This window comes from Agrilus planipennis, unplaced genomic scaffold, assembly GCF_000699045.2.
Source record: "Agrilus planipennis isolate EAB-ADULT unplaced genomic scaffold, Apla_2.0 scaffold108, whole genome shotgun sequence".
In the NCBI taxonomy this organism is placed as follows: domain Eukaryota; kingdom Metazoa; phylum Arthropoda; class Insecta; order Coleoptera; family Buprestidae; genus Agrilus; species Agrilus planipennis.
In genome coordinates, this window is record NW_020439204.1 from 990,849 (window position 1) to 1,014,159 (window position 23,311).

The 23,311-nt window shown below is 30.8% G+C and overlaps 4 protein-coding genes across 6 annotated transcripts in view; all 4 read left to right on the forward strand.

The window, feature by feature from the left end:
• Positions 1 to 2,158, forward strand: part of LOC108736612 (cytochrome P450 302a1, mitochondrial-like) — an 11,366-nt gene extending 9,208 nt beyond the window's left edge. Inside the window, exons 4-7 of the mRNA XM_018469095.2 lie at positions 465 to 713; positions 796 to 1,002; positions 1,362 to 1,473; positions 1,540 to 2,158. Of these exons, the coding sequence (XP_018324597.2) occupies positions 465 to 713; positions 796 to 1,002; positions 1,362 to 1,472 (567 nt within the window). The 3' untranslated portion in view covers position 1,473; positions 1,540 to 2,158. The remainder of the gene's footprint in view (positions 1 to 464; positions 714 to 795; positions 1,003 to 1,361; positions 1,474 to 1,539) is intronic.
• The window catches only part of LOC112905525 (cytochrome P450 302a1, mitochondrial-like), a 15,643-nt gene extending 4,890 nt beyond the window's left edge, over positions 1 to 10,753 (forward strand). The window contains exons 2-5 of the mRNA XM_025978106.1: positions 7,474 to 7,711; positions 9,143 to 9,327; positions 9,571 to 9,775; positions 10,019 to 10,753. Of these exons, the coding sequence (XP_025833891.1) occupies positions 7,474 to 7,711; positions 9,143 to 9,327; positions 9,571 to 9,775; positions 10,019 to 10,124 (734 nt within the window). The 3' untranslated portion in view covers positions 10,125 to 10,753. The remainder of the gene's footprint in view (positions 1 to 7,473; positions 7,712 to 9,142; positions 9,328 to 9,570; positions 9,776 to 10,018) is intronic.
• On the forward strand, positions 4,734 to 16,063 carry LOC108736607. Of its 3 annotated transcripts, XM_018469088.2 has the most exons (3): positions 4,740 to 5,603; positions 5,667 to 5,950; positions 11,965 to 12,870. In XM_018469088.2, exons 1-3 carry the CDS (start codon positions 5,183 to 5,185, stop codon positions 12,145 to 12,147), a joined length of 888 nt encoding a protein of 295 aa, XP_018324590.1. In that variant the 5' UTR covers positions 4,740 to 5,182; the 3' UTR covers positions 12,148 to 12,870. The 3 variants fall into 3 exon arrangements, with proteins under 3 accessions (XP_018324589.1, XP_018324590.1, XP_018324588.1); XM_018469087.2 differs by lacking the exon at positions 11,965 to 12,870 and adding an exon at positions 14,418 to 16,063 and having other exon boundaries at positions 4,734 to 5,950; XM_018469086.2 differs by having other exon boundaries at positions 4,740 to 5,950; positions 11,965 to 12,869.
• Positions 16,064 to 17,914: 1,851 nt separating this feature from the next.
• Positions 17,915 to 23,305, forward strand: LOC108736609 (phosphorylated CTD-interacting factor 1). The gene is made up of 6 exons (XM_025978120.1): positions 17,915 to 18,792; positions 18,963 to 19,282; positions 19,346 to 19,630; positions 20,559 to 20,848; positions 21,781 to 22,050; positions 22,610 to 23,305. The coding sequence occupies exons 1-6, from the start codon at positions 18,147 to 18,149 to the stop codon at positions 22,821 to 22,823; spliced, it is 2,025 nt and encodes a 674-aa protein (XP_025833905.1). The 5' UTR covers positions 17,915 to 18,146; the 3' UTR covers positions 22,824 to 23,305.
• The last annotated feature ends 6 nt before the right edge of the window (positions 23,306 to 23,311 follow it).

Sequence of the window (23,311 nt, forward strand, 5' to 3'; positions counted from 1 at the left end):
TTCTACTGCTCCAGTCAAAAATATGTATTCCTATTAATAAAAATGGCTTCGCAAGTATACAATTTTTATCTAAAATGTTTTTCAAATAATGAAATACATTTCGTTGACTCAAGAAAGAAAAATGACTCACCCCATATAAGACTTTTGCGATAATACCAAATAAAGCAAGTTTATTGACTTATTAATAAGTATAAAAAATGTAATTCGAAATTGCCAACGTATCTACTAGTTTCATTGAAAAAATTGTTTTTAATAATTTACAATTCTCACGGGGGATATCGTAAGTTATATTTGCATTGAATTAATAAAAGTAAAACGATGAACAAATTGTAATAAAGAATACTTTACAATAAGTTTTTGAACTCGTTTATAGTTTTTTTAATAATTATTTATTTAAGCATTTAATATTGTTTATTTTGTATTTTCTAATAAACTATGTGAAATTGGGGATTATCTGTTTTTAGTCTGCCTACACTACAAGCTTCGTACTTTACTACTTATCGTGTAATCCAAAAGTTCAGGAAGCTTTACATGAAGAGAGTAAAACGTTATTGTCTCGATGGGACGAGCCTGTTACTAAGGAAATATTAAATAAAGCTCATTATACAAAAGCAGTTTTAAAGGAATCACTTCGGTTAAGGCCGGTATCAGTGGGTATAGGTCGAGTTCTTGATAAGGATGCCATATTTTCTGGATATCATGTACCAAAACAGGTATCTATAGGTACCTGATAAAACTACACACTTCCCCATCCCTAACTTTATCAGTTAATAAAAACTCAAATATTGATTTCAGACAGTCGTAGTAAGTCAAAACCAAGTATCTTGTCGTTTTGAAGAATACTTTGAAAACCCAAACGAATTTAAACCAGAACGGTGGTTAAGGTCTTACGAAGCTTACAAGTCAGTTCATCCATTTTTGGTTTTACCTTTTGGACATGGGCCCCGTAGCTGTATTGCTAGATGGTTAGCTGAGCAAAATATACGAATATTGCTGTTAAAAGTGAGTCATTTGACCAGAAATTAACTGCGCTATTGTGTTTGGTTAAAATGATTAGGTTCTTAACAAAACATTTAATTTTTTGACTATTTTTTATTTATTCATGTTGTTATTAAACTTACTTTCAGTCAGGGTACTTTATACTAACAAGCTTCAATATAAGACAATTGGGTTAGTTAAATATGTTTCGATTTTTTATTGTTTCTTTTTTGGCTTATGTTCAATGCGAAAATACTTATGAGGAGTTGGTCATTTTGTATTATCAAAAGGTCAAACAGATAAAGAGACCTTTAATATAACAATTAATTTGGAACTTTGCCTTCCTGAACTGGTTCAACCTTACAGATCACTTCTGTTTTTAGCTCTCAAGACGTTTTAAAATTAGATGGAATGGCGGAGCCTTAGATTCCAAATCATTACTTATAAATAAACCTGATGGACCAATTAAACTGATTTTTGATGAACGAAAATAATGTAATAATGTAATATTACATAATACATATATTCCAAAAGAATAATGCTAAATGTTCTTTATTTTAGATAAAAAAATTGTCAGTGATGATATAGATTCTCGCTCGGATAAGGGGTAAGGGATGAAAGGGGGGGGGAGGGAGTGCTTTTACTTCACTAAAATATGATTTTACGTAGTGGCGGAAGGGTGGTGGTGAAGAATCGAATAAAATTAAACGGTCATTGTAGAGACGGTGGGGTCGTCTGTCGGGTTTTAGCTTTTTCTTTTGTTGAGGGAGGGGAATTTTCAGCCACCATTATCTAACCTCTCCTTTTTGGTACATTCAAATGAGGATATAATTTCCCACCATAATCTAACCATGGCTAAGTGTATCTGCATCAAGAGTTAAGTTTATTTATTTTTATTCGATCCTTCACTTTCTCCTCTCGCGCATCCAGCCTCCACCTAACAGTATTTTTTAGTGTTCTACAAAGTCATCGCAAATACCCTTAATTTGCACACATTTTTCCCCAATCTGAGCGAGGGCCCATACATATGACCATCTATAAAATGTCTTTTTAATTTTTAATATTTTTTGTCATTATAGCAGTTGTTGTGTATGCTATTATGTTTTATTGTTTCTATTTTATTGTTTTGTACCGTATGCTAACGAATAAAATATTATGTGCATGTGTCACATATCAACTAGCCGTGTATAGATATACATTTCTATTTTATTTGAAATACTTTTCCAAACGTATTTTCTATTTGTATGCAAAATACATTTTTGCTGTTAAACTTTTTGCTAGGGTCACCGATCAAACATTATATAAAATGATGAATGAAAGTTGCTCACATTGGCCACTGAAGGTATTAGAAGTTTGAAAAGGGGACAAGAGGCATTCCACGAATGCCTTCCAATTCTTTAACTGAAGAGAGTCCAAAAAAATGTAAATTCTTTGGAAATGAATAACCTAAAATATTGGATCGACATTGTTTTCCGGGTTCAATGACATGGTCCATGGAATTTTGAAGTTCCAAACTGATATCAACATCTGCCACCACTTATCGTACCTTTAGCAAGGAACTGCGAAATTCTATGAATTATGACAAAACAGCCCGCAAAACAATATCGAATTGATATACTCCAGCTGTTTAAAACTGAAAACTATAAGATATTGTGGTGTGCTAATAAATTCTTAGAAAAAGATTCGGAAAACTTCATTAGATGAACTCAAAGCTAATGAAACTATGGATTCCATTTCTTTCTCTTATTAAAATGTGTAAAAGATCGGAAACAAAATGCGGTTGTAAATGCTTTGATATATGATAGTTGCTTTATTTTTCTTTAGAATGTTGGTAGAAATATAAGAACAATTACTGAAGATGTTGTTATCTTTGATTACGACCAATTATCTTAGAAAATACATCATTTAATGACACTGGCCATAGTCTACGTTCTTTTAAATTTAACATTGTCTTTTCAGTAATGATTGGGTATATGTATAATATGAAATCACATAAAATATCCCAAGATTTATAATTAGAAAAATAGTTTAATAATTAGAAACAAAAATAATCAACAAATCCTAGCGCGCTTCCTTATTTTACTAGCAAATGTTGTGGAATGCAATATCAGTGATTTGTGCAGTCGATTTTTTTTTAAACATAATAAGCTAATTTTTTGTACTTTCCTCACTTCCTTAGAAAAAGCTATCCCCTTTATAAATAATCTATCAACAATTATTTTATTAAATATCGGTCATTAGTCTTTGAAGTATCGCCGACCAAGCAACTCAATCGAGAAGAAAGTGTGAAACACGAAAAAAATCGAATACTGCGCTGTTATAAAGCAAGGAGAGTCTGTTCAAACCATACTAGAAGATATGAAATGGAGACTCTTGCCATGGTATATAAGTGGTGCAATCCCTAAATAAGCAGGGACCCACAGCCAGGATGACCAATCGCAGCGACCACTCCGGAAATTATTCGAAAAGTTGAAAAATTAATATTGGAAGATGCTTGACTAAACAAAAAACAGCTTGCAGAAATGATTGAAGTATCCGATATAACCATTTTCAAAATTCTTCACGAACATCTTGACATGACTAAGGTCAGTGCATGATGGGTGCCGAGAATGTTCACACTGCCGCAAAAACATTATAACGTGGAATATTTTCATGTGTTTTTTTGAGGAATGTGTTTTAAGTCGAATTGTTACGGGGGATTAAGCTTGGGTTCATCATTATAAACCTGAGAGTCTATAAACAGAATTCCATGCAGTGAAAAGGTACACTACCACCACAGTCGGCCGGAAAGATCATGGCGACAGTTTCTTGGGACTCAACAGGAATCCTATTAATCGATTATAATCCTAGAGCAGTTAAAAGATATCATCAATGAAAAAGAAGAGGAAAATTGAGAATGCTCTCGTTCACAAGAGTCATGTTTCGTTAGCTGCTCTGCAAAAGGGAGAACAAGCATACATTTGGGACGCGGTACGAAGCAGGAAATTTAGGGGTAACGGTATGAAACGGGACAGTACGAAATATGCCTATATAAAAATACTATCAACACAAAGCCGATTATGAGAAAATGCATAAGATGAGAATTGTGATTCTTTTCAAAATAGTTTTGGTAGAATTCAAAATGCGAAAAATGACTCTCATCTCGTCAATTAACCAACGATGTGTTCTATATTTGAACTTTCTTTATTATAAAAGCTTTCAAAGTTCAAATATAGAACACATCGTTGGTTTAATTGACGAGATTAGGGTCATTTTTCATATTTTGAATTTTGGATACCAACGAAATTAGATTCAATTAATAATTTTGGTAGAATTCTTTTGAAAGTTGAGAACAACGTAATTATCTTTAAATCCAACATTCCTTGAGTAAAGAAACGTATAATAATTTTATACGTAAATAAGAAAATATGTATATAAACTATTTTCAGTATGCTGTTTTTCTTGTTTCGAGAAACTGACAATTTATGACAGTATAAACGTATAGGTACATGTATGTATGGTATAGGTAAGTAGCAGTTACAAAACATTACCAAATGCTCAACATAATTTATGTTAAGAATTTCGCTTAAAATAAACTAAATTCTGTTTTTGTCAAACTACTGATAAAACTTTTTTACATAAGGAAAATCATTAGCATTGAGCGGCGTCTAACTAATAATTAAAATGCGGATTGTTAGCACATGTCTAACAATAAATAAATAATGCTAAACATTGCTTTACACACGGCGGCACAGCCTTGAATGATCTCTGTATTTAGCGTCATTTAAGACATCACCATCATCGCATCACTCGATCTTATTAGTTGCCACTGTTTTAGTATCACTATGGTATGTTAAAAATTTGCTTCGTGTAACCAGTAATTAGTAACTATCCTGTGAGTCACTGTGTTATTTTATTGTGTGTTTGATGTGAAAACCCAGTTGTCTGGTGTATTCGGAAACGAACGGAATATGCGGTGCAACAAGCCAGAAAAAAGAAAAGAAAGTTATAGAGCAAGCGCAAATTACACGAGGTATTATTCAAGTGAATCGCGTGTGTGCAAGTGTGTGTTGGTTTATTTATAAAATTTCCTACTACAACATTCAATTGCCTCGACCTTATAACAAACAGAACAGTTCATTAGATCGAAGACAACATACAGACGCTGGACGTATGCGATTGAAGTTTTATTTATCATTTCTTTACCATATTTTGTTGGTACGCAATGAGTGATGCTGCGGATGAAAGTGATAAACCAGTTGCTCCAGTCATCGGTCTGAATGACCAACCATCTGAAATCGTTCATACAAATGAGAAATCGGACAATAGAATTAATACAGCAGTGCCTTATTCAGAACGAATAAGACAATATTACAACAGAAGAATGCCGGTAAGCAGATCTAATCCTAGACAAACGGCAAATCCAGATGTAGAAGTTATACCCCAAAAACCCAGTAAAAAACCGGAGATAGAAGAAGAAGAGGGTGGTGATGATAGGGAAACGGTGAACGACCCATACCCAGGAGTTGACGATGGCTTTTTTGGTAATGGTACCAATAATAATAATAACCCCGATGTTGAAAATATTCCACTGGTTCCAAAAACTCCCACCAGAACGAATCCACCCGAAGGAGAAGACCAACCAGGTAACAACCCCGATAATGACGATGGGAGAGATGAACCCGATATTGGACGACCTTATATTCCAGGTAGACATTTTCCGACAGTTCCAGAGTTCGGACCACACTGGCCAAACCATCCCGAAAAGCCGTCGAATTTTCCGGGAATTAGGCCGGATGTGGAAGGTGGAATTCCGGAACCCCTTCCGGATATAAATGTTTACCAACATAAGAAAACTTTAGCTCAAGGAATGATGGATTTAGCGCTTTTTTCCGCAAACGCTAATCAATTAAGATATGTGTTGGAAAGTTACGATAGACATCCCTATTATTATCCAAGCCTCGTTCTCATTTCGTTAAGTATAATTTTTCAGGTAAGTTTAATCGACTTTTGAAATTATTACGTATACACAAAAGAGGGTAAACTACTATTGTGTTCTTATTTAGGCTAAAACATAATTAATTATTATTAGTTGTGGTTCTGGACAAAAGATATTTGTCAAATTTAAATAGTAGAAATCATAATTTCTATCAGCCAGGTCTAAACTATTTAACCGGCAATGATTTGTCAATGCAATTGTTTTAATTCGAAATCAAATTAGATCAAAAACCTCAATTAGTCAGATTTTTAGCTTGTGATTCTTTTAAACAATTTCAAAATCTAAAATTTTCAAATAGATCACTAGACTTATAGTATATTTTATAATACTGACCATAAGGGAGTTTAGGAGATTTCTCCCGGCCCCTTTACACGATACAGGGCTCCTGCATGCCTAAATATTTGCTTTGTCAGAAAATGCTCTTTAGACTTTGATACTTAGAATTCCCGGGTCCTTTCATAGTCCCAGCCCACTCCTGCTTATAGTTCTGTACAGATACATATATCTTGTGTGTATTGTCAGTGAAGTTTTTTAGAGAACCATTACTTTTGGCGTTTCATTACGCACAATATGATTAACATTTTCAAAATTTCTAAGAGAGGGCAAATTTCAAATTAATAAGTTATATTTGAACTTTAAATTTTTAGATAAATTTCCGAGAAAGGCTTAAAAATAAAGAGCCGAAAGAAGAAGGTGAATGAATATAAAGTATTTATAAGTTATCATTCTTCACTTTTCAATTTAACTTCACACCTTTCGTCCTACGCAAAAGAATAATTAATTTCACAAAAAGTCCCTTTGAAAAATTATAGTTTATAGTATTTCATTATGGTTAGTTGTATGTGTAATTACAGGGAAAAACCCCAACTTCGGAAATTTACTCTTTGGGTTTTAGTTTCATCTCAAGTTCATTGTCCTGTAACAAAAAGAAATGTTTAAAAGCGTCTATTAATCAGCATCCCTTTAAGGAAATATGTTCAGCCCACATTATGTATAGTTTGTTTGACCATGAACCACAAATCGTCGGTTATTTTTTCGTCATCATGTGTATGTTTTTTTTGAATAGTCAACATCGCTAAAAATAAGATTTAACTAAATTTTACTTCAATAAAAATTTGGACCAANAACTTTTAATCCTCTCTGTATATTAGGGACTTACATAGCATTTATTGTTCGAGATTCAAACAAATATGCAGGTGCGAGGAACATCTTTTATAACAATATAAAAACTAGTGTTTTTTTACAATTTATTGAATGTAATATGAAGATACTAAAATTTTAAGTGGTTCTATTTCATTTAATTGATCAAATTCGTTTTAAAAATGAAAAAAAAAATGGTTTACGAATTAACGCTATTAAAAGAAATTGTATTTATTTAATTTACTCAATCAAAGTTAGGTAATACGTAACATTCAATTTTTTTGTTGTATTCTACATACAACGAATACCCTGTGTAAACATGCAAATTATTTACAATCCCTATATAAATAAATAAAAATGTTTCACAATTATTTTAGGGGATTATCATTTTGATAAACTTCATGTAAATGGATTAAAAAAGTTTAAAGAGTTTGGTCCTGTGGTGCGAGAAGAAATTGTTAGTGGTGTAAATATCGTTTGGCTGTTTAAACCAGAAGATATAGAAACTTTATTTAGAGTTGAAGGGAAATACCCTCAAAGAAGGAGTCACTTAGCCCTAGAAAAATATCGTCTTGATAGGCCACATATTTATAATACTGGAGGATTACTTCCAACGTAAATATTTTATTTAAATACTAATAGGTATGGCCGTGCGAATATACCCCACGGTGGTTTTTTTTCTTTAAATTCTTCAACAGGTTAACAGCTTATTTAATTTATGTTTTTTAATCACTGTTGTACGACTTTTGATACCTTATTGTTATTTGACTGTAGGGTACCTTATCGCTGGTGAATATATCAATTATTTGTATTAAAATGTATGTGTATGCAACAAATTATACACCCGAAAATAGACATTTAAAACCTCCCATTACTTTGCAATTGTTTAGTTCCAACTTAAAATTGACGATTTTAATTAAAGCTTGTGATTAAACCAAAACATCCTCGATATTGAAATTAGGTCTATTACATAATTCGATCTTTTAATTAAACATTTTAATTGTCAGCTAGTTTCTTCTTTCCATCATTTAATTAAATGTTTTAATCGTCTTTTAATACCAGAATATTGTACTATCCGATATCCCGATTATACTAATTTCGTCTACAATTCAAAAACCTCTTTTTATTCGGTAATATCCTTAAAATCGCTTAATAAAGTCGGTTGAAATTTTTACAAAATCCTGATAATATTGAAAATGTAAAATCATTCGCCTTTATGGCATTTTACGCTTCTTTTATCCAAAAATTCAATTTTTGTCCTCTTTGTCCACTGCTTAATCAAATTAAATATTTTAAAAGATTTGGAAAATGTTAATTGATGTAAATATAAATGATAAACGACTTTAAAGAATAATCGATTAAAGGCTTTTTTTTATGGGGCGTCCTTTTTGACTGGATTTTTAATATTTTGCGTCTATTTTGTTTCACTGCTAATGTCAAGAGCTTCAGCAAATCATATTTTGCAGATATATTTCGTACAATTAGTTATTTACTACTTTTTTTGTGCATAACTAACTTTTTTCACAGTGTAATTCCGGAAACTTCTTAAAGTCTCATAACTCACGCGTTTTGAAACTTGTAACCCTCTAAACCAAGCGTTATAAACTCAATGATCCTAATAACTCTTAATTTTCACACAAACAGTAATTAAACATTTCAGTAACAATTTTTAATTGTATAAGTGATATTTATTTTAATAGAAATTAAAACAAAAGGTTTCAACAATCTTGATTAGGGGTCAATTTTGTATAATTCTTAAGAACAAGAAGATTCTCTCACATGAAACTTGAGTACATACTAACCTTTAATTTCTTCGCTTTGGTCCTTAATTTTATTTGGTCGGCTTCGTCCGCACGTTCAATGGTCAGTCCGGCCCTGATTAATGGGCATTCGGTTTCACAACCGAATGTTTTATGATATACAGACCTCTAGAACAGTTTATTTGCTGGTCACATTATACGGGGTTTACATTATGTGTAGTTCACAATATCGCGATTCCACTGTATTTAGTCCAAGAAATTCGTATACTTCTATTAATATCTTTAGAAATGGACCAGAATGGCTTCGAATTCGTACCACATTTCAACGCGGTTTAAGCAGTCCATCTTCGGTCCTAAATTTTATTTCACCAACCAGTGAAATTATCGATGATTGGATCGAACGGATCAATGAAATAAGGTTTATCCATAATATTGATTATCTTTCTGAGATCTCCAGATTATTTTTAGAATGTTAGTGAGTACCTCTTTACTATTGGAGTGAAATTTCTTAAATATTTTACCAAATAATAAAAACTGTTGCCATCGAATTTCAATTTTACGTATCACTGATTTATAAAAATAAATTGACCATCTTTTATGATTTTTGTTTAACTTTAATCTTAAAAAAAAAACAGATCAGAAATTACATAATCAAAAACATGCGGAATTGTACAGTGTTCACTTTTACAATATCAATTAATATTTGTATTTTAGTAACTTGTATGACAGCTTTAGATATAAGATTAAATAGCTTTTCAAAGGAAGAATTGAAAGCAAATTCGAAATCTACAAAACTAATGGAAGCCGCCTTGGCTTCCAACAGTTGCATTTTAAAAACTGACAATGGCCCTCAATTGTGGAGAAGGTTTAATACACCCCTTTACAGGAAGTTTACCAAAGCCCAAGAATATATGGAACGGTGAGTCCTCTCTTATTATCGAATTCACATGATCGTTTTATTTTCATACAAGAAGATCAAAATCGAATACATTGAAGTTCAAGAAAAACGTTAAGTAACTTTTCAACGAAAAGAGAATTTAACTTTTAAGGTGGTTTTAAAGGATCATCTTTTACCTATTAGTAGTCATGTGTCATTTATATATTATCTTTTCAATATTTAAATCAATAAAAATATTACCTTTCTGTCTATCTGTATGTTTAGTACGAACGAAATTAACTTTAAAATCGCTGAAGCTGGAGCAGGAAAAGAACAATTAATAGCAGGGTTTGGGCAGTTAGAGTTAATATCAAATTGGATTCAAATTTGACGTAAAATTCGCACATCTAAAACAACAAGCTGGGTGATGAAAAATTGGTGTAATAACATAAACAGTTTCTTTAGAAAAAGACTGTATGTTAATCTTAATTAGAGACATAGCAAATGTAATAGTTAGATTTTTTGTTTCACGTAGGCTAAGATTATAATTCAACTCTTGCACACGTGCTTATTTCGACGCCTGGTGTGCACCCCTCGTACAGAAAGTGAAATTTTCTTGCGTCATCCATTAATTACGTGAACTCAAAATGCGGGGATCAAGCAAAATCTCATCAAATCTCATTTAAAAAGGAAGGAGATCATTGAAAATCTCGCGTCAATTTTTTAATTCAAAGATAATACGATACGATTCATTAAATTTAATTTTTTTGAAGTGTTCCATTTTGCCCTGGAAAACCTCACGTGAGGAGGAGGGAGGCCCAAATTAATAGAAAAGTCCCTCACGTAATTAATGTATGCTCCCTAAGTAATTTAGTAATCTTGTTCATTGAGAATCCCAAAAACTCTCGATTTGGACAAAGTAAAAGGAGTTTTTGTATGTAATCTATAAGTAAAAAACTATTTTCTGCATGTTTTTTTTCAAATTTTAGGCTTAGCAGTTTCGGAGATGAGGGGGGCGACAATGGTCAATTTNACATCGGTGATGAAAAGTCACTGAACGTCGTGTAATACGAAAATAATGTTAAATTTAGCTACAATAGTTCGTAGTAGGTACGCCATCGTTCTGATAGAGTACATGAATTGTACGAAAACTTTCGTAAACTGTATTACTGTATATAAAATTCTTATTAAACCGTAAGAATATTGAAAATTTAGGGTATTAAATTCGACACCGTCTAGTGGTAAATCCCTAAAAGTCACTATTCTGGAAGAACAAACCAAGGAATTTTTTTCCATTACTTAAAAAAGGATGTATTCTCGTATTTTCCAGCTTTCTTTATAGATTCACAAGAAAAACATCTCTCAAAGAGAGCAAGATTTTGTAAAAATCATTTTACAGTTTTCTTCGATAAAAAGGAGTTTTAGTTGAAAAAAATAACATTTAAACAGTAACTTCAACAAAAATAAAAATAAAAATATCCAAATACGACTCTCTCAGTACGTTATAATAATTTTAAAGTATGATTGGCAATTTGTTGTTGTTGCCGTAAATTATGTATAATTTTTATATATGATTAAAGCTTAGGCTCAGTTAAACACAATGCGGATTGTCCGCGCGAACTTCTACACTCGAAATTTGTTCAAAAGATCGGTGAATAGTTTTTGCGAATTTAAATTTGCAATTAGAAATATTTCAAAAATGTATTTTAATGCCAGTGCTGCAAATTTGACCTCACACTGTTCCTGACCTTTTTATCTATCCTCCACGTTATAGTTAGAAAATACTTTTTTTTTTGTCGTTTTAATTTTTTCAGTTTGGCAGTCAACTATTGTTGTTCGGGATGTTGTTACAAACTAGTTACTGCAAAAAATTTGGTTTAACAGTCACAACCAAAATCAAAGGGACAAAGAGATTTTATGCTCTATCGACTGTGCTAATCAATTTTTTATCTTCTACCTTACATGAAGTCCGCAGCGGTCAGACGACGCGGTCCGCGCGGGCAGTTCGTCCACTTTTTTTAACTGACTTTTTAGTCATTACGTATGTACTAACCAAACAAACAAATGACTTCTTGACATATCCAGATAATCCTTGCGAGAAAAGTAGATAGTAAAGTAAATGTGTTCCATAATAATATGATATCAAAATGCTTATTTTAAAATTCTGACACTAGTTTTATTTTTATGCATGCAGATAAGGTAAATGAATGCAGAGTTTATTTTTGTTGCAGGTAGCTGTTGGTATTGGACTGATTTGCAATGCGCATTATAATGTTAAAGATGAAAGAGAAATTTGTATTGCCAACAAATTAAATAACTACACAGTGTTAGGAATTTTTCTTGTGACTGTATTAAACGTTTTTATATCTGCATTTGGAGTAGCAAATATTTCTCCATCAAGTGTTGCGCCTTAATATTCTACGAATACAAATAAGTCTTGTTTTATTGCAAAAATCCTCCAAGATACTCCTTTCACCTCACAATTATAGTGCTCAGTTTCCGTGACGGAAAGAAAACTGAAAAATTTTGAAGAAATGAAAAGTACATCTAAATTCAGGCATTTTCATAATTTTTTATAGTTATTTTTTAGACTTTTTTTATTAAAAATTACAAATTTGTGTAAATTTATTAAAAATAAAAATGTAGGCACGAGAAATAATGATTTCTGCCAGTTCGATGTCCAGTATAAGAATATTTTAATACAGGTAAAAAATTATAAATTCCCAATTACGAAGGAACTGCATTATTTTCAATTGATATCTCAGTGTTCTCGTATTACATCTTTCAATAGCGAAACACCAAAAATTATACATTTATCTACCAGAAATCTAAAACCACAGTCATAAGAGTGAAGATCATTGTTATAAGTTCTCATTTTTCTGTTTTATTGTTTTATATATTACGTATACATGTTATCTTAACAGTTATTTGAAATTTATTTTATACTAATCGTATAAAGTATCAACAAAATAAAATAATAAATCGCTCATAATTTTTTATAATTTGTTGACGATTTTTTCAGAGAAATTTATAATTTTTCTTATAGAAAATAAGTAATTTCGAAAAAGTTTTTCATGTTCAATAGTAATACCTTTTTATAATTGTAAGCATAATTTTTTCATAAAAAATCAATAAAAATCCTAAAAACATATTTTTTTCTATTATTTTCTGTAAACACCTATCTTTTACTTTCCATGATTTTCTGTTTCATAGAATTCCTTAGAATATTTCCGTCAGGGTTATAATTATAATGAGAAAGATTGTTCATGTACATAGGTACTTTATTGTCTTAATGCATATATTTCTTATATAGAATTTTTTGTTCTTAATTCTGCGTGATCATTAAACGATACTTTATTGAAATAACAATTTTTTATAACTACCTTCTCTGCGTATTTATATTTAATATGAACATGCGTTTAATGTTACGTTTTTTTTTTTAATCAAATGTGTGTTAAATATTACTTTACATATGCTAGAAAAATAAAATTTAATTATTTTGAAATCAGAATGGAAATAAAAAAACGAAAGGTATGCAGAACAAATATTATATAATTTCTACATTAGATAAATTTATATTTCTTTTAATTGGACAGATAATAATTTTGTATTTTTTTGTTTATTAAGCAAGGGTTAGAAAATCGAGTTAAAATTCAATTTTTCATTTTATAAATTAAATTATCCTTGCATTATTATCATTGTTTTGTATTATCGATGGAAAGACGGGCTGGGGTAATTTCGTCCAACCTTTAAAATCTCGAATAAGTAGTTTTAGAAAGATGAGATTTGGTTGATTTTTATTTTATGAATTAGTTTCAATGTATACAAGTTGGAAGAGTGATAGAAGTCTCAAATCAAAGGTTTCATCATTATCTACAAATGTTCGGAGCGCCTTTTCTGAATTCACTCTTCATTTTTGTTTTTATAAAAAAAAATTTAATACCTACCTATTTTTGTAAATTCCAGACACGTAATAATGAGTTATAATCTGCATTTGGACAAATGACAGTTCGGAGCATTTTTAATTAGCATCCTAAGATATATTTTTTTAAATGTTACAGAAATGGAAATATTTCGATTTTCTTAAGAAACTGCATCACTGTTTAGTCAAAAAGAGATTAAGTTAGGCAACCAAATTTACATAAAGTAGGGTGATTTATTAGGGGTCATACACTACAGAGCTTGAAAAAAGTATTGCATAAAAAATAATAAATAACTATTTGCACGATATACAATTGCAAAGTTTGATTTGATGAAGCTATTAAAAATTAGCAGTGAAACAAAATATGAGACGATAAATAAAAATTTTTTTGTTGTTTTGAGAGTTTTACCTAATCGTAACTAGGCACCAAATTGCAAATTCCTATAAAATGATTTATTTCTTGCGTAAGTTAAAACTTTTCCAAAAGTTGAAAGCAGAATAATAAAATTGAATTAAACCGTTTATAACGCCGTTCCCTTCCGATCTAATTTCCAATAAATTATTGGAAAATGTAGAGAAAGCATTACCAAATTAAATTTTAAAATTGGTAAATAGAGATAAATTTAAATGGTTTTATTTTTAAAATTTATTGCTTGTAGGTATATATAAAACATTCTAAACTGATCTATTTTTATTATTTTTTTAAAATATGGCAACTGAGCGCAGGAATGTTTTGTAAATTTTTTGTTTTTTTTTTTTCAGGTGGGTGTTGGCGTTGGTCTCATTTGGAACTCTCACTATGACGTCAAAAACGAAGGGGAAATCCACATTGCCAACCGACTGAACAATTATACAGTTATAGGAATTTTTTTAATTACTGCAATTAATGTTTTCATTAGTGCATTTGGTGTTGCAGAAATAAGTCCAACTCCATAAAATTCAGTTAATACATATATGTTAATTGTCGTTGCTTCAGGGGCGAGATCCAAAAGCGCGATTGTAAAAGGGGAATATAAAAAATTTAAAAAAGAAAAAGCGTTTTAAACCTTTTAATCTAAAGCCTAAATACTTCCATAAGCCTATAACGTAAACTTTTTAAATCCCTTCAGCCTATACCGTAAGCTTTATAAATTCCATAACTTGGAGGGTAGCGAGTCAACGAGTTAACATCTAAGGTTTAGGTGAAAGGGCTTAAAATATTTAGGCTATAGGGTTGTTGGGTTTATGAATTTAGCGGGAGTTTGGGCGCTGTATTCGAGAGCACTGCTTCTGATTCAAGTTTTAGGGAAGGGGGGGAACGCTCCCATTTCCTTCTCTGATTCGCCTCAGTATTGTTAACTCGGGAAACATGGAAAAATTTACAGAATTATCTGCATTTTGGAACAGTTTAATGAAGTTCAACAAATATTAACTAAGAACTACACAGATCCATCGATGTCTGAAATAACATGTTCTAAAATAATCCGAAGATCTTAAATATCTTGAAAATAGCAACAGCACATTTTCAGATTTACCAAGATACATCCACAAAGAATTTTTTAGATCTTCACATATTTATAACTCGGGACTAAAAATTATTTTTTTTCTCAAAACTCAATCTACATATGTATAGTTCTAATTGTTTAAATTTTCTATTTTTTTTTTTTTTGGGTAACTCAGCTGTACTGTGATAATATTTTGTTACTCATGTATTACCTACTATTAACGCAACAGTATTGAAAACTAATTTACGGGAATGAAATTTGATTATTTTGTAATGTAGATGCATTTATTAATTTATGATTGATTGCATTGATCATAAACTTTCTGAATATGATTGAATTGCAAGTTAAATGCGTTTATAAATTAATTTATGATTATTTGTAGTATAATATGTATTACTGTAAAACTTTCTATATTGGCATAATTAGTAAAAATGTAATTATTATATACCTACTGTATAAGTTTAATAGGTATTTTAAAAGAAACAGTTGAATTTTAATTTAATTTCTCAAACAATGAAATAATTACCAAGTGCTGTTTCAAGCAGCTCTACTTCCGGTCGTTACCTACTAGAAGATAGAAATTAAGCATCAAATAGTTTTTAATATCTTTGGCATACATAACAAAACATGAATGAACACCTTCTTAAAAGACAATTACGATGTGAACATATATATACATAACTTACCTTGACATGATCAAAATTTGTTGACATCTGTAATTCCTCTTTCTGCAGCAATAAAGTACAAAAAATTGGTCCAACTCGGGAAAAAATGATCAGACATGAGCATGTATGATCATTGATCATGCATGTTCATCCCCGCTCATTTTTCATACCTGATCATTTTTTTTCCGGGTAAGACTTTTTATGTAGGTACACTATAATTAAATATACATTTAGGCATTTAAGTAGTTAATTAAATTGACAAATTCTATTTACAANAATTTAATTTAATTGAAAGATAATTAGATGAAAAATTATGTTTGTACGTCCTAAAGGCTTTTTTTATATCAACTTGAGCTCTATCTGTACATCACAGTCAAAAAGTACCTGATTTTTTGTTCATTTTGTAAAATGTAAAATTCGTCTAAATTTATAGTGTTTGAATGTTGAAAGTATGGGAATATTTTGATGATTTTATGAACTGACTGCAATCTTATAAACAATGTACATAATTATTTGTATTAAACATAATTTGTATTGTTTACCCTCATGGATAGATACGTCTGTTTGCCATTAATCTCATCATAACTTCACAACTGTATTACAGTGAAAATATCTGATTTTAAAGATTAAATAAATAGATTTTTAAGAACTGATTATTAAAGGTGCTCTCTATCTTTCGTTTTGAACCTTATAATAAAATTATAGGTGTTAAACTTGTATATTATTCAAAACTAATTTGTAAGATTGTGCTAATTTTGTTTAAAAACTTTGCAATTTCTTATAGTGCAAGTTCCTTTTTAAGATTTATATAATTCTGTTTGTGAAAATCGTGGACAAAATGTGTAAGGTCAGATTTTATATAAGGGTTTTCTTTACTCCACCAATTTAAAGTTTCAGAAAGTAAAGATTACAGGTATTAAAACTTGTATCCTTTTCAAAATTCGTTTGTCAAATTTTGATAATTTTACTTGCAGAAAACGGAGATAAAATTTATAGCCGGTTAATTTTGTAGGGGTGCTGCCTACCCTCTGTTTTGAACCTACTAATGCATTACAATTAGATAGTGAAAATTAAAAGATTTAGTGACAGGAAGTTCCCACTAGATGGCAATACAATGCCTTTATTTGGGCATACAAGTGATATAATTTGCATATTTTTCAAAATTCGTTTCCAAATTTTAATATTTTTGTTTATAGAGAAGGGATATAAAATTTATAAAGTTAAATTTCTTATGATTGTCCTATTTACCCTTCATTTGAACCAAAAGCTATGCAATTTCTGATAGTAAAAATTACAAGGGTTATAACGTACATATTATTCAAAATTCATTTCTCAGATTTTGATAATTTTGTTTATAGAAGACGAGGATTAAATAAGTAAAGTTAGATTTTGTAACTATACTCATCTACCCTCCCTTTAGAACTTAAAATTAGCTAGAAGAAATTTTTTAATGAAAAGAGGTTGGGCGATTACGCAGTACAGACGGAAACTGGAAAAAGACAGAAGTGTATGGAAAGAGTAGCAAAATGTTTAACTAAAGGCGTTGATAAGTAAAAAAGAAGAGAAAAATGAAAAACTTAAAATTCGCAAAGGAATACAATAAAATATTGAACGAAAGGAAGGTAAACCAAATTAATTGAAAGACGAAAGAGCAATGAATAAAAACGAATTAGTTTTTACAGCAAGATTCAGACTGCAACCAAAGATGCTCGAACGTATTTCTGAGAGTAGTGAAATAACTGGAAATGGTACAAAAAGACGGGAAATTCAAATGGAAGGAAAGGATGTCTAAAAAGGATGAGAGAATTGAGAATGAGAGGAAAATAACAGAAAAGCGAGAAGAATAAAAATATTTAGTTTGTAAAATATCAGATTACTGTTCGCAAATAGTTAAAGATGTAATACATTTTGAAGAATTGTTTTACTGAAATTGTGGCAATTTGGCAACGTCATAAAGTTATCAAAATATTTCTTTACTCTACGAGGAGTATACTTCACTCTATAATTACTAGTGTTAATAAAGGATAGACTTAAACTTGTTTGATATATTTTGAAATTAATGCTATATGTGTTGTAAATGCGCGGCGTGCTGCGCATTGGTAGACGCAATTGATATTCGCATTTTCTTCAGTCAGCAAATGGCGTCGAGGTGGAGGTGTACGTAATCTTTGTGCGTAGATAATGAATGAAATGTGTTTTCATGATTAAAAAAGTAACAAAAAAATAATCTAATTATCTAAATTAAATGCTGTGACTACCGAAATTTAAAGCAAACGGTTTTATTGTGTTATAAATGTATAACATAAGAAATACGTATGTTTTCGTTTCATTATTTGTAAACAATGAATGAAGAAGTGGAAGTAAAACTGACTGACGATAGAGCGGTTTGGCCTCCTCCGGAAGGTTTAAATACTAGCCCTATTCCATCTCAACATCTTGGTGTGCCCACCACTCCTCAAGGGGCTCCTGCTAATGTGGCAGCTTTTTCTGAATGTGATTTACCATTTGAGCTTGTTCAACAAGGTTGGCGTAAATTTTGGTCAAAAAGGGAAAATAGGCCTTACTTTTGGAACAAGTTAAGTGGAGAAAGTTTATGGGAATTACCACTTATTAAACCACATTTTGATCCCATAACTGATCCTTTGGGTATATGCGCTCCACCTTCATGCTCTCCAATAGGAGTTCCTCTTATAAATGGACCAGTTCCAGTTGTAAAAAGGCGTTCTTCTGAAGAAATTGTGGGACCGCAAGTGAAGAAATTTGTGTTGGCTGGACCATGGGATCTTGATGTACCCACGAATGTCATTATTTTGGAGAGGCCTCCCTGTAATTATATGCACTCACATCCAGAAATTGAAGCTTTTCGTTGCAGTTTATTAACAAAATTGAGACAGTGTTATCAAGAATTATGTCACTCGAGAGAAGGCATTGATGCCCCTAAAGACTCTTTTAATCGATGGTTAATGGAAAGGAAAGTTATTGATACAGGTACATATTTAGATGGGTTAATGTATTTTTGTTATGTTTTCTATTTACATTTCTCATGTGTATATTGATTCATATTAATGATTCTTGTTAGTAAAATAAATTTGTTAAATTTTCATTATGATTTTTATGCAAATCTACCAATAAATAAAAGTATAATATACTTATTTTAGGTAATGATCCACTTTTGCCAAGCAGTTGTTACCCAGAAATATCACTGTCTATGTACAAAGAAATTATGAATGATATTCCTATTAAATTAGTTCGTCCTAAGTTTACCGGTGATGCTAGAAAACAACTGTCAAGATATGCAGAAGCAGCAAAAAAAATTATGGAATCAAGAAATGCAGAAGCAGAAAGTAGAAAAGTTGTGAAATGGAATGTTGATGAAACATTTCAGTGGTTAAGGCGAACAGTTGGTGCAACATATGATGATTTTCAGGATAGGCTGGCCCATCTAAAATCACAGTGTCAACCACATCTTACTGATACAGTATGTAATATAAGCGCATATTAATTTGTGTTATAGATATGAAAGATGAATTTGATGTTTTAGGTAAAACCTTCTGTTGAAGGTATCTGCTTAAAAATTTATAATTTATCTTCTGAATACGCACGAAAAGTTCGAGATAAAGCAAATTCTATTTTAAAAGAGCATGGCATGGAATTACCGCCTTATATGCCTATGGCAAGCACCCGTAAAGTCTGGTGTTATCCAATTCAGTTTGCTATTGGTTGTCCGCGACTGCCTGTGGTGGATTATTTACCAGATAGAGATCAAGCGTTGCTCCGATTTCAAGGAGACACACTCGCCATTAACACCACACATTTACAAAAATTGGTATGTTTGTATTTAAAGTATTTTAAAAAGTACTGCATTCCTATAACAATAATGCCCACAATTAATTAACCAATATTTATGTTAGTCTTAAATTGGTATTGTAATAAAATATCTATACAACAGATGTGCTTGTAGAAGGATAAAAGTTCAATTTTATGGTATTATGATATGAAATGTTGACAACTTAAATGTTGTATACTACAAATTCTTGTAAGCTTTTACAGTCAGTATTAGATGAAATAAGTTAAGCATCTGTGTTGTGTTGCTAAGAATTCAGCTACTGTTTGTGATACGGAACTCACTGAAGAGTGCTATGAGTGGTGAAACGTCTGCAAGTAAGCAAAGGACACAACAACAGTATGCAGCAAAATCCAGTAACTCAACTTTTTCAAAAACTTGAGTACTATCTTGTTGAAGTGCAATAATTAAAAATATATTGCACTGAAAAGTTTGTAGAAAGCAAAAAAAGAGGAACATTTTAATTGAAGTTTCTTTACTTACTTAAGTCCTTAAATTTTACATTCTAGGTCGTCGTTCTGTTTTTCATTTTATACATTTTTTTTGGATTATGAAATGTTACATTTAAAAAATTTGAAAATGTGGTTTTGTTATTTGTTGGGTATGTGTTCCTATACCATTCAACCGATTGTGATGAAATTTTGGTGAGTTGTTGTGCATATCCCAAGGAAGTTTTTTTATTTTCTTATATCCTGGACGACTCGAGTAACGTTGGGAATTTAAAAATATCTTTATCGTAGGTCTATTATTAAACAACAAGTATTCTTGAGATAGCACCTGATTTTTTTTTATTTGGCTAGATGTCTACAAAATTTTGAATGTTCGTAGATTTTAAATGTACAGATATATACTTGCAGACGTTTGTTATGGGTAGATATTAATGTCTAATTAATATTCTTGTTGATTGCAGGAACATTTGTATAGGCACAGTTGCTTCGACGACCGCAAATTTGAATTGTTCATACCTCGAGTATGGGTTATGCTCAAGCGTTACGCCACTTTCCTCGGTGTCTACCCTTCTTTGAATACTGCTAGTGTTGACTGTCAAGACACGCAGGCGTCTCTTCCTGTGACGGTATTCGAATGTCTACATAGGACATTCGGGGTCACATTTGAGTGTTTTGCATCACCATTAAACTGTTACTTCAAACAATATTGTTCAGCATTTGCAGATTGCGATTCGTATTTTGGAAGTAGAGGGTAATTTTTCATATTTCCCTTTTTTTAGTCAGCGTAGGTATTTTATGAGTTTATTATTCATTCATTTTTTAAGGAATGGTACGGTTTAGAATTAACATTAACAGTAAATAAATCTAAAAGATTGATGAGTGACAAAGAAACAATACTGTAGAAAACAATAAATATTTAGCGAAACAATCCCAGTGTTTTCTGCCATCCATCAAAGATTTAAATTTTTATTTTAATTATGTATGTAGATTAGAGGCCCTTTTGTAAAAGTTGTTCAAAATCATTTGCGGTGGTATGAAATTTACAAATTATACAATATTCATTAATAAAAAGGTAAAGAGATTTCATAATTGTATTGAACAATTAAATTTATATCATAGTGATGTTAAATAAAATATAAAAATAGAAATAATAATAATAGAAATGGCCTAATAGACTCCTTAATACAATTTGTTATTTAATGGTGATTCTCAAAACTTGTAACAAGCTTTCAGGAACAATATTCAGAGTCGATATAAGGTATATGCTAAGTTATATGGAAAACTACGTACCGTTTTTTTGTTCTTTATAAAAAACGTACAATAGATGTTTAAAGTGCGCGTTTGTAATGGAAAATTGTTCCATTTACATTGTAAGAGGGTTTGATTTCAATTAACAAAAGATTACGTAAATTATACGGAACATTTTTGTTTTTTATTTTACTTTTTATTTATTTATTTTAATTGTTAGTTTGCTACTATAAACCCTTAACACTTAATTTTTTTTATTGACAAGTCCATTAAAAGATTTGTAAACAACTTTGTTGCTGAGAGAGATGTGCAAAGAACTAATGGTAGGGGGATTTAATTTGGTGAGCCGAGATGTACAATTGTGGTGTGTTCGGTCCATCGGATTACCACATTTGTCTGCAACAAATCTAATTATGTTGTTTCTTTGTATTTTAGACCGTTTCTTCAACTGAAAGCTGTGTCTGGTTCTTTTGAAGCACACCCACCTTATTGTGAGGAATTAATGGAATCAGCGGTAGACCACATAGAACGATTGCTCTCCGATAGTCCAGAACCTCTGAGTTTTATCGTGTTTATGCCCGATTATAGGGAACCAACGCTGAACGCGCTCCTTAGACTTGAATCAAGTCAGTTTAAAAAGAAACAGGTTACTGTACCCGCATATGAACATGAATTTCGGCATGGTTTTCAACATGTGCTTAGCAGGTATTGTATTTATAAATAAATACATTTTAAGAGTTCATTTAAATAAATATTAAATAGGCACATTTAGTAGGAAGAAAAAGTCGTATTTTTTGTGATTTTTGCTGACAAAGACCNTGAATCCAAAATTTGCAAAGTAGAATTCAAAAGTGTTATAACTTACACATTATTTAAAATTCTTTCTTCAGATTTTCATATTTTTGTTCGTAGAAGACGGGAACAAAATTTGTAAAGTTAGATTTTACATAAGGGTTCTCTTTACTTCACCAATTTGAAATTTCAGAAAGTAATAATTACAGGTGTTAAAACTTGCATGCTTTTCAAAATTTGTTTGTCATAGAAAGTTTGTAATAATAGGGGTACATATACTATTAACATCTATTGAAAACTACTATAAGATTTATCGAAAATTAGGTTTTACTGAAAGAATTAAACTAAGGAAAGTATGGATATTTGTAACTTTTGTTTAGTTAATCTGTAAAAAATATCCTACTTGGAATATTACAAATAGTAAACTAAATTAAGTAGTAATGATTGGAGTGATTTTGTTATTTTGTTACAGGTCTGAATTAAATGTTCGATCATCTCATGGAACTGTGATAGTTTGGCTTCAAAATATAACCGGTTATCAACGGTGGGGTCCGACAGATGAGAGAGTGGAGGCTTTATTGGAGGCATTTAGGCCAGGACGGGAACGCGAACGCGATCGACAAGAACTGTTGAGTCCAACGCGACAGGGCACCACGACCGAAAGCAAAGACGTACTAGTGCATTAATTTTATACATACGAATAACAGCTTGTGGAGGTTGTACTTTTTAATGTCTACAAGTACATTTTTTGTTTTCCTTTTTTTATACATATAAGTTGGAGAATTTTTATGTACAGTTAATATTTTATAGATTTATAATATACACTATAATTATTGTATTTACTAATGTTTGTGATTCTAAATTTCCATCTAATTATCTTGTAATTATTATGAAAAATTAGACTCTTTAATTAATTTGATAGTGACTAACTTACAGAGTCTCAATATTTCTATATTTACGTTTTATTTTGTAATCACTAATTAGTATTTTTTCAGTCCTTATCACAACATACAGCATCATTAATTCAATCATAAAATTCCGTAAAATGGAAATAAATTATCTTGTTTGCAGATATTTAATATTTTTTAAGTAATATATTCAATTTTTAAGCGTAGGGAATAAATGATATCGAAAAAGTTCATATAAAATTTTTGACACTTTCTTTGTGACTTGT